Below are 9483 nucleotides of genomic sequence, written 5' to 3' on the forward strand. Positions count from 1 at the left end.
TTGTGCTGACTTCCCACTTTCCTTTCCCCTTGTCCCTGTCGCCCCGGATCCCTGCGGTACCTCCAGGCTCCAACCCGCCCCCCCGCCCCTCCCCAACAGCACTGGGTTTGGAGTTGGGGCTGCAGGACCCTTCCTTGGGGTGCTCCCGGGCTGCCTTCGGGGTCCCCTCTGTCACCGCCCGGGGGCCGTGGGTGCCCCGAAGCGGGGCTGTCCCCCGTCCCGGAGCCGGCGGGAGGTGACAGCGACGCGGAGCCCCGCGGCCGCCCCCGCTCCCCCCGCCGGTGCCGGGCGGCGGCGGAGGCGACGGGCCGTGACCATGATCGTCGTCTCCATCCCGGCGGCGGAGCCCCCGCGCAGCCCCGACAAGGCGCACACGGTGAGGGGCGTCCTCGGGCAATGGGGGGGGGTCTCTGGAGCGGGGCTGGGGAGGAGGGGGCACCTCTTGCCGTGGCGGGAGGAAGCTTGGTTGTCCCCAGAGGGTCCTCACCTGCCCCAACGGGGTGTCTCTCTCTCTGCCCCAGGGGTTGGAGGTCCCCAAGTGTCCCCGGGGGTGGGGTGTCCCCTCACATACCCCATGGGGTGGAGGTCCCTGCTTGTCCCCAGGGGGTCTCTGTCGGTGGTGGGGGCACAGACCCTTCGAATGGGGGGGTGGGATGTCCCTGATCGGGGAGTCCCCTCTGACCCCTGTGGGGGGAGTCCCTGTCTGCCCTGGAGTGCCCCCACTCGCCTTGGGCATTGGCCGTTCCCGAGTTACCCCGGGGGAGGGGAGTGTCCCCCTCTGCTCCAGGGGTTGGAAGTCCCCAGGTGTCCCCGGGGGTGTCCCCACATGCCCCAGGGGAAGAAGGTCTCTGCCAGGGCTACCCTTTGCCCTTGAAGGAGGAACCGGGGGGGTGTCCCTGTGCCGGGGGTCCCCTCTGGCTCCGGGGGTGGAGAGTCCTGTCTGTCCCCTGGCTCCCCAGGGTGCCCCCATCTCCTTGGGGGAGGTGGGGGGGAGCAGGTGATGATCTCTGCCTGACCTGGGAAGGGGGTGTGGAGGTAGGTGGTCCCCCTTTTCCAAAGGGAATAAGGGGTTGGAGGTCACTGCCTGTCCCCAGAGGTCCCTGCCGGTGGGAGGGGGGGCACAGACCCTCTGCCCTTGAAAGAGGGAGGGGTCCCTGGTCCGAGGGTCCCCTCTGACCCCAGTGGGTGGGCGGGTCCCTGTCTGCCCTGGGGTGCCCTCACTGCCCTGGGGATTGGCAGTCCCCAAGTTCCCCCGGGAGAGGGGGGGGATCTCCTTCTGCCCCAGGGGTTGGAAGTCCCTAAGTGTCCCCGGGGTGTCCCACATGCCCCAGGGGAGGAATTCTCTGTCAGGGCCACCCTCTGCACTTGAAAGTGTGTCACTGTCCTGAGGGTCCCTTCTGGCTCTGGGGGAGTCCCCTGGGTGCCCCCATTTCCTCTGTGGGGAGGGGTGTGTGATGGTCCCTGCCTGCCCTGGCCAGGTGGTCCCACTTTTCCCAAGGGGTTGGATGTCACCACCTGTCCCTGGCGGTCCCTGCCTGCCTAAGGGTGCCCTGACCTGCCCCAGGGGCTGGGGGGCTCTACCTGTCCTCCCCGTCTCAGGGGTCCCGACTGCTCCCAGGGGTCCCATCTGCCCCAAGGGAGGGGAGAAGGTCCCCACCTGCTCCAGGGGCTGGAGGTCCCTGTCTGCTCTGGGGGGTGGAGGTCCATGACCAACCCCAGGGGGTCCCCACCTGCCCAGGAGGGAATGTGCCTCCATCTGGCCTAGGGGCTGGGGGTCCCCAAGTATCCCCAGGGACCCCACCTGCCCCAGGGGCTGGAGGTCTCGCCCCGGGAGGAGGGGGGTGTGCGTCTCTGCTGGGGGCACCCTCTGAGCTTGAAAGTGGCGTGTTTGTCTACCCTCAGGGGTCCCCTCTGGCCCCGGGGGGGGAGGGGTGGTGAGGGGTGTGTGGGGGGATGTCCCTGTCCTCCCCAGGGTGGCCCCATTTACCCTTGGAGATGACTATCCCTGTCTGCCCCAGGTAGGGGTGATCCCACTTTTCTCAGGAGGTTGGATGTCTCCACCTGTCCCCAGGGATGTTCCCACCTGCTTGAGGGTGTCTCCATGTAACCCAGAGGGTGGAGGTCCCTAATTCCCCCATGGGTCTCTGCTGGAGGGGGAATATCTCTGGTGGGGGGGGGGGATCCCCTGTCTGCTCCTGGATGCCCCTGCCTGTCCCCTGGGTGGGGTGTCTGCCCCCACACCCATCTTGTAAACACCCCTCCCACCCCCTCCTTCCCCAACGAAGAGCCCCATCTTCCCCAGGGGTTGGAGATCCTGTCTGCCCTGGGTGGAGGTGGCTCCATCTGCGCCTAATGTTGTGGGGAGGTCCCAAAGTGTCCATTACGGTATCCCCACATACTCCAAGAGTTGGAGGTCCCTGCCTGGCCCCAGAGGTCCCTGCCTGCTCCCAGGGGTTCCATCTGCCCCAGTGAGGGGTGGGGAATGTCCCCACTTGTCCCAAGGGTTGGAGGGCTCTGTCTGCCCTGGGACCCTGCTGGGGACACCCTCTGGCCTTGAAAGGGGGGTAGTGGTGAGAACCTTGTCTGCTCCTGGGGTCCCATCTGCCCCCCAGTGTGTGTCCCCACCTGCCCAGGGCTGAATGTCCCTGTTTGTCTGGGGTGGATGTCCCTGAGTGTCCCCAGGGTCCCCATCTGTCCTGGGGCAGGGGTTGTCCCTGTCTACCCTCCCCCCCCACCCCGCCCTGGGATGCTGGAGGTCCCTATCTACACCGGGGGTACAACAGGATGGAGGTCTCTGAATGTCCCCGGGGTCAGTGGGCAAGGGGAGTGTGATGGAAGCCCTTGCCTGCCCTGGGAAGAGGATGTGGATGAGGATGATGATGGAGGCCCTGGTGGCTGACCTGCGGCACAGGTGTTCAGGGTGGAGGTGCTGTGCAATGGCCGGCGGCACACGGTGGCGAAGCGCTACAGCGAGTTCCAGGCACTGCACAAGCGGGTGAGACCCCCGGCACCAGAGGAAATGGGGAGGGGACAGGGCAGACCAGCCTCCTCTTCCTCCATGGTGTCCCCCATGCTCTACCCTAGATCAAGAAGACCTGCAAGGTGCCTGACTTCCCCCCGCGCCGTGTCCCCAACTGGATGCCCAAAGTGCTGGAGCAGCGCCGGCAGGGCCTGGAGCTCTACATCCAGGTAAGGCGCTGGCCGGTGCTGCCTTCGGGCAGGGTGGGATTTTTGGGGTGCTGACCCCCCCCCCCACCCTCCCATTGGGTGCCTGACAGGGTGTCCTGTACTACAACGAGGAGCTGCCCCAGGACGTGCTGGACTTCCTGAAAGTGCGGCGTTGCCAGCAGGACCCCAAGGTCACCAGCGCCCCGTGAGTAGACGAGCTTATCCTGTCCCTCACCCGTGTGAAGGACCCCAAGACATGGGGGTGGGGACAATGGGGACAGGCAGGGGGCTGGCACCCAGCCAGGTGATCCCAGGTGCTGATGTCCCCTCTCCTGTGGCAGCACCGGCCCCCTGCCCTCCCAGCGGCCTGTCGTTGGCTTCTGCGCCGACCCCTACGCATGGCCACCAGGCACCGGTAAGGGGTGGGACCCTGGGTGCTGGTCCCCAGTAGCCCCCAAAACGTGTTTTCTTCCGTTAACGGGGCCTGGGAGGGAAACAAAAGTGCTCTGGGTCCCCCTTTTCCTCGCAGACCTGCTCCCTGACACGGTCCTCAGTGGGGTGCTGCAGGGCCTCTATATCCCCCCGAGCTGCGTCCCCTGCTGGCCAGCACCTCCAGTCCCGAGTCCACCGGGGTCCTGAGAGCCCACCCAGTGCCCGGGGGGGGGCAGCAGGAAGGATCCCCATGATGAAAACCAGCTCCATGGGGCAGCCGGAGCCAGGATGGGGCAGGAAAAGTGGCCGGGCTCCAGGCCAACGCTGAGCACCCACGGCCACCCAAAGCGCCTCTGTTGGGAGAGTGGGGGCTCCCCCATCCAGTCTGGGGCTGCAGCAGGAGCCCTGGGAGACTGAACCCCCCCTGGAAAACCCCCTCAGCGTACAGACTTCGGTGCAATAAATCACTCGGGTTTGATTGGCAAAACAAATCGCTGCGCTCTGTAATTGTGCAAAGCAAATGGCCGCGCTTGGCTTGAGGAAACGTGGAGGCAGCAGGTTGGAGGGTGGGGGGATGCTGGGACCTGCCCCCCCTCCCAGAGCAGAAGAGGCAACTCTTTAAAAAACACATTGGTCACATTTATTGGTGCATGTGCTTCTTACAAAAGTGATGGGAAGAGGAGCCAGCGCCCTGTCCTGCCGGCCAGAAGGGTACTGGGGGAGGCCGGGCAGCGGGGTCACGGGGACTCTGCTGCTGCTCCCCCACCCCGGGGACAGCAGGGAAATGCACGGAGGGGGGAGCAGGGCAGCCCCCAGCAGCCGGGCTCCTTGCCACGTCGCAGAGCCCAGAGGGTGGGTTACTCTTTGGCGATGGCGAATGGCTTCTCCACCTCGATGGTGCCACAGTCGGCGATGGCGACGTCCTTCAGGGGCTTGTCCCGGCTGTCTGTCTTGGTGTTCTCCACTTTCCTCACCACGTCCTGGGGACAGCAGAGGCGTGAGAGCGGGGCAGCGCGGGGACAGCTCAGCACCATCCCCGTCCCAGAAGGCACCTCCCAGACCATTCTCCACAGCGCTGTGTCCCCAGCCAGTGCCTGCCCTGTTCTGCTGTCCCCCCGGGAACTGATCACCCCCTTACCATGCCCTCCAGCACTTTGCCAAACACCACGTGTTTGCCATCCAGCCATGGCGTCTTCACCGTGGTGATGAAGAACTGAGAGCCGTTGGTGTCCTTGCCGGCGTTGGCCATGCTCACCCAGCCAGGGCCGTAGTGCTTCAGCTTGAAGTTCTCATCGGGGAAGCGGTCCCCGTAAATACTTTTTCCTAAGGGGGAGGAGAAAAAAAAAAGCCCATGTTGCTCTCATGGAAATGTGGCAGGGTAGGGGTGACGACGGCAGCTCTCTCCACAGGCTGGGGCTGAAGGAGCACATCTAGAGGGGGGAGAAACTACCAGCCTCACAGGGCTGCTGGAAACCATGAGCTATGAGTTACCAGAGCGAGCTAAAAGCACCCCATGAGCTGGGCAGGAGGGACCAGAGCAGGAGGCCACGCAAGAGCAGACCTGATAAGAGCTTACAAGCCCAAATGCTGTTATGGTCAACATTACTAATGTTTGCTAAGTGCTGGTGGAAGGTTTGAACCCTGCTGCTACTGGACTAAATGTGTCCTGGCAGCCAGGACACCTGGCAGAGGCACCAGCTGTGGCAAAGGGACATCTCACTGAATTTCACTGAATTTTTAGAGTTGGAAGGGACCATAAAGATCATCTAGTCCAACTCCCCTGCTGAAGCAGGATTGCCCAGAGCATGTTAGAGCATGTTACTCAGGACTGCATCCAGGCGGGTCTTGAAAATCTCCAAAGAAGGGGACTCCACAACCTTCCTGGGCAGCCTGTTCCAGGGCTCTGTCACCCTCACTATGAAGAAGTTTCTTCTCATATTTGAGTGGAACCTCCTATGTTCCAGCTTGTGCCCGTTGCCCCTCATCAGTGGGCAACTCACTTTTTTTTTTCCTCAGTGAGGAGCTCCAGATCCTCCCGGGACAGCGGGCACAGCTACACGGGTAACATTCAGAATTCTCACTGCGTCCATCCCACCCCAGCACTCTCTGAGCTGCGTGCCCATTCGTCTCCACCATGGTACCCTGCTCCAGCTCCACACTGGTCCCCAGGGGGAAGCTGGACAGTGGGTTGGGAGTGTGGCTGCTGTCTTGCTGGTGGAAATTACCTCCAGTGCCATCTCCACGGGTGAAGTCTCCTCCCTGGATCATGAAGTCCTTGATCACACGGTGGAACTTGCTGCCCTTGAAGCCGAATCCTTTCTGGGGGTGGGGAGGGAGAAAACGGAATGAGGCAAAGGACGGACTAGAGCTGCCTCTGTCCCAGGGGGCCAGGTGAGGCCCAGCCCGGCAGCCACTGGCCCCTCACCTCTCCGGTGGCCAAAGCCACAAAGTTCTCCACTGTCTTGGGCACTGTCTTGCCAAAGAGTCCAATGACGACGCGGCCCACATCCTCCTCACCGATCCGCAGGTCGAAGTATACCTTGGGAGGTGGTGGTGGAAGTAAGTTGGAGGGGGCCATCAGCAGAGCCAGCCTCACCTTGCAAGTCTGACTCACCAGGCCTAAACTCACTGGACCAGGCCTCCCCCCTCCCTATCTGGGTCCCCCCTCACCCCATCTGGGCCTCTTTCACCCCAGGCATCCCTCACCTCAGCTGGGCCTCCCACCCCATCTACACCCCCCTCATCCCAGCTGGATCTCCCTCACCCCAAACCCCCCCTCACCTCAGGCCTCCCTCTGGCCCCACCCTATCAGGACCCCCTCACCCCAGCACCCCTCACTCCAGGCTTCCTTCACCCCATCTGGGCCTCCCTCGACCCAGTTCCCCCCCCCAAGTTGGGTCTCCCCTCACCTCAGGACCCTCTCACCCCAGGCTTCCCTCATCTCAGCCGGGTCCCCCTCATCTCAGGCATCCTTCATCCCAGCTGTGCCCCGCACCCCCCCATCTGGGTCCCCCTCACCCCAGCCCCCCACACCCATCTGGGTCCCCCTCACCTCAGCTCCCCCCACCCTAGCTGGGTCTCCTTCACCCCAGGCCTTCCCCCACCCATCCGGGCCCTCCTCTCCCCAGGTTCCCCCTCACCTCAGGCCTTCTCCACCCCAGCCGGGCCTCTTTCACCCCAGGCCTCCCTCACCCCAGGCCTCCTTCGCTCCAGTCCCAGCCCCCTCCCCCCGTCCCATCCGGGCGCCCCTCATCCTAGGCCTCCCCCAACCAGTCTGGCCCTCCCGCACCTCAGGACCCCTCAACCCAGGCCTCCCCCAATACCAGTCCGTCTCCATCCCATCCCATCCGGGCCCACTCACCCCAGGCCTCCCTCCCACCCGGTCTGGTCCTCCGGGGGCTGGGGTAACAGCCCCCCCCATGCGGGCCCCCCCTCATCCCAGGACTCCCCCGCCCCAGCCGGGCCCGCCCAGGCCCTTCCCCGCCGACCTTGGCGGTGACCTTGGGTCCCTTCTTGCGCTCGTCGGCCCGCGAGGCGGCGGGCAGCAGGAGCAGGAGGGCAGCGCCCAGCGCCGCCGCCGCCACCAGCACCTTCATCCTCCGCCGCTCGCAGCCCGGCCACAGCGCCCGCCGCGCCGCCTGCATCCGGCCGCGCCCCCGAGCCCCCCCACCCCCGCCGCGCAGTGGTACGCACCCGCCGCGCGCCCCGCCCGCCCGCCCGCTCCAGCCGCCCGGGCGCGACCAACGGCCGCGGGGAGAAGGGGGGGATTGAGGGCGGGGGGGGGGGGTGTGTGTGTGGCACCTCGAGTGGGCGGCTCTGCTGCGAGCTGCCGGACGGCTGCCACGTTACCCCTCGCTCGGCAGCCGCGGCGCAGGCCAATCAGGAGCGTGATGGCACGCTGATTGGCTGTCGAGGAGGAGGTGGGGCGGGGCCCCGGGAGCGGTGCCGGCCAATGGGCGCGGGCGGCGGCCTGTGAGGGGCGGGCAGGCGCGCGCGGCGGGCGGCAGGGCGCTGGTGGGGCGCGCGCCGCCGGCGGGAAGCGGCGGAGGGTCCGCGGCCCCGGCGGTCAAACGGCGACAGCCAGGTCGGGGGGGGACATTGAATGGACACAGTAAATGACGGCTTGGCGCCACCAGGGCCCTTCGCCGCTCCGGGCCTGGCAGCCGGAGGGTGCGGCCTTGCTCGTGGTGCGCCTCCCCCCAGGCTGCACAGATGGAGCCTCGTCCTGAGGGCACAGCGGGGAGAGGGACCCGCAGAACTGCCCCCCCTTCCTCCTCCCTCGGCAAGATTGAAGAGCTGGGCAAGGCTGTGTGGTAAAGCTGAAGACAGGAGTGAGGGAGAACAGACTTCAGAGTCCCAGATTTGTCTTAAATACCAGATCTGGCCAGGCTGAAAGCACGCAGGGGTGTTTGCGGTATTGCACATGCCCGTTGTGGAATCGTCTGGGTTGGGAGGGACCTCTCAAATCCAGTCCAACCATCAACCTCACACTGACAAAGCCACCACTGACCCATGTCCCTCAGCACCACGTCTGCCTGGCTGTTAAATACCTTCAGGGATGGCGGCTCCACCACTGCCCTGGGCAGCCTCTTCCAAGGCTTGACAGCCCTTTCGGGGAAGAAATTTTTCCTAATATCCATCCTAAACCTCCCCTGGTGCAACTTGAGGCCGTTTCCTCTTGTCCCATCGCCTGTGACTTGGGAGAAGAGACCGACCCCCCCAGCTACACCCTCCTTTCAGGGAGTTGCAGAGAGCGAGAAGGTCTCCCCTCAGCCTCCTTTTCTCCAGGCTGAACACCCCCAGCTCCCTCAGCCTCTCCTCACAAGACTTGTGCTCCAGACCCCTCACCAGCTCCATTGCCCTTCTCTGGACCCGCTCCAGCCCCTCAATGTCTTTCCTGTTGTGAGGGGCCCAGAACTGGACAGAGTTATGTCTGGCTTAGCGCAGTGGTTCACAAACACCAGAGTTGGTTGAACGTGGGAATTGCATATTTTTTTTCCATGTCTGCTCAGATAGATCTGGGTCAGTGTTAATGGCCTGGCACAGGCACCTTTAAAGGAACTGCCTGATGGTTTCCAAGGGCCAGGGAAAGAAAGCTTGAGGTTTGTCTTCTCAGAGCATGAGCATCCCGAGACTAATTTTTGGGAACAGGAAATGAAAGCTCATGCTAAAAACATTACATTTAAGGCTGGGAAATGGAAGTAGAAAGTGTCCTGACAAAGATCCTGGTGTGAAGCAGTTTCTAAGAGCGGGAGTCACTCCAGGTGCTTTCCCTGTCTAGATAGAGCTTTTAAAAGATGACACATTTGGCTAGTATCTTTAATGCTTTCCTCTGTACTGAGAATAAATAAGCAGCAGCTATTTGCACGCTGGAAAACATCGTGATCCTGGTGACTGACTCCGTGGAAGCGGCGCAGTGTTGCTCCTCTCTACGCAAGAGGCCAGTAAGTGTACAGGGGCATGGGGAGGTGGCACTCGAGGCAGCAATGGTTGGGCCTGGGTCACTGCTGGGTCACCTTCCTCTGCAGGCACGGCCACCAGCACGGCGTGTGCCGAGGGATTCGGCTGGAGCTGAAGTCTCTCACTGTGCCCTTCCACTTGGGGAAGTCACGCTTGATGCCTACAGCAGCAGCTGCAGATCACACAATCCCAGAATGGTCAGGGTTAGAAGGGACCTCTGGAGATCATCTCCTCCAACCCCCTGCCAGAGCAGGGTCACCCAGAGCAGGCTGGACAGGAACGTGTCCAGGTGGGTTTGAATGTCTCCAGAGAAGGAGACTCCACCACCTCTCTGGGCAGCCCCAGGTCTCAGCCTTTCCTCAGCAGAGAGATGCTCCAGCCCCTCATCATCTTCGTAGCCTTCACTGGACTCTCTCCAGCAGT

At 63.7% G+C, this 9483-nt stretch overlaps 2 protein-coding genes across 5 annotated transcripts; one reads left to right on the forward strand and one right to left on the reverse strand.

Annotated features, from left to right (window-relative positions):
• The first annotated feature begins 103 nt into the window (after positions 1-103).
• On the forward strand, positions 104-4241 carry SNX22 (sorting nexin 22). 3 transcript variants are annotated; one of them, XM_074156575.1, is made up of 6 exons: positions 104-376; positions 2912-2995; positions 3085-3189; positions 3279-3373; positions 3510-3583; positions 3698-4240. In XM_074156575.1, the coding sequence occupies exons 1-6, from the start codon at positions 317-319 to the stop codon at positions 3805-3807; spliced, it is 528 nt and encodes a 175-aa protein (XP_074012676.1). In that variant the 5' UTR covers positions 104-316; the 3' UTR covers positions 3808-4240. The 3 variants fall into 3 exon arrangements, with proteins under 3 accessions (XP_074012676.1, XP_074012678.1, XP_074012677.1); XM_074156576.1 differs by having other exon boundaries at positions 287-376; positions 3085-3147; positions 3698-4083; XM_074156577.1 differs by lacking the exon at positions 2912-2995 and having other exon boundaries at positions 231-376; positions 3698-4241.
• Positions 4221-7262, reverse strand: PPIB (peptidylprolyl isomerase B). Of its 2 annotated transcripts, XM_074156573.1 has the most exons (6): positions 7089-7262; positions 6026-6139; positions 5826-5919; positions 4739-4923; positions 4411-4580; positions 4221-4357 (listed from the first exon to the last, which is right to left on the reverse strand). In XM_074156573.1, exons 1-5 carry the CDS (start codon positions 7242-7244, stop codon positions 4458-4460), a joined length of 672 nt encoding a protein of 223 aa, XP_074012674.1. In that variant the 5' UTR covers positions 7245-7262; the 3' UTR covers positions 4221-4357; positions 4411-4457. The 2 variants fall into 2 exon arrangements, with proteins under 2 accessions (XP_074012674.1, XP_074012673.1); XM_074156572.1 differs by having other exon boundaries at positions 4221-4580; positions 7089-7260.
• Positions 7263-9483: the final 2221 nt, after the last annotated feature.

This window comes from Numenius arquata, chromosome 11 (genome assembly GCF_964106895.1).
Source record: "Numenius arquata chromosome 11, bNumArq3.hap1.1, whole genome shotgun sequence".
Lineage (NCBI taxonomy): Eukaryota > Metazoa > Chordata > Aves > Charadriiformes > Scolopacidae > Numenius > Numenius arquata.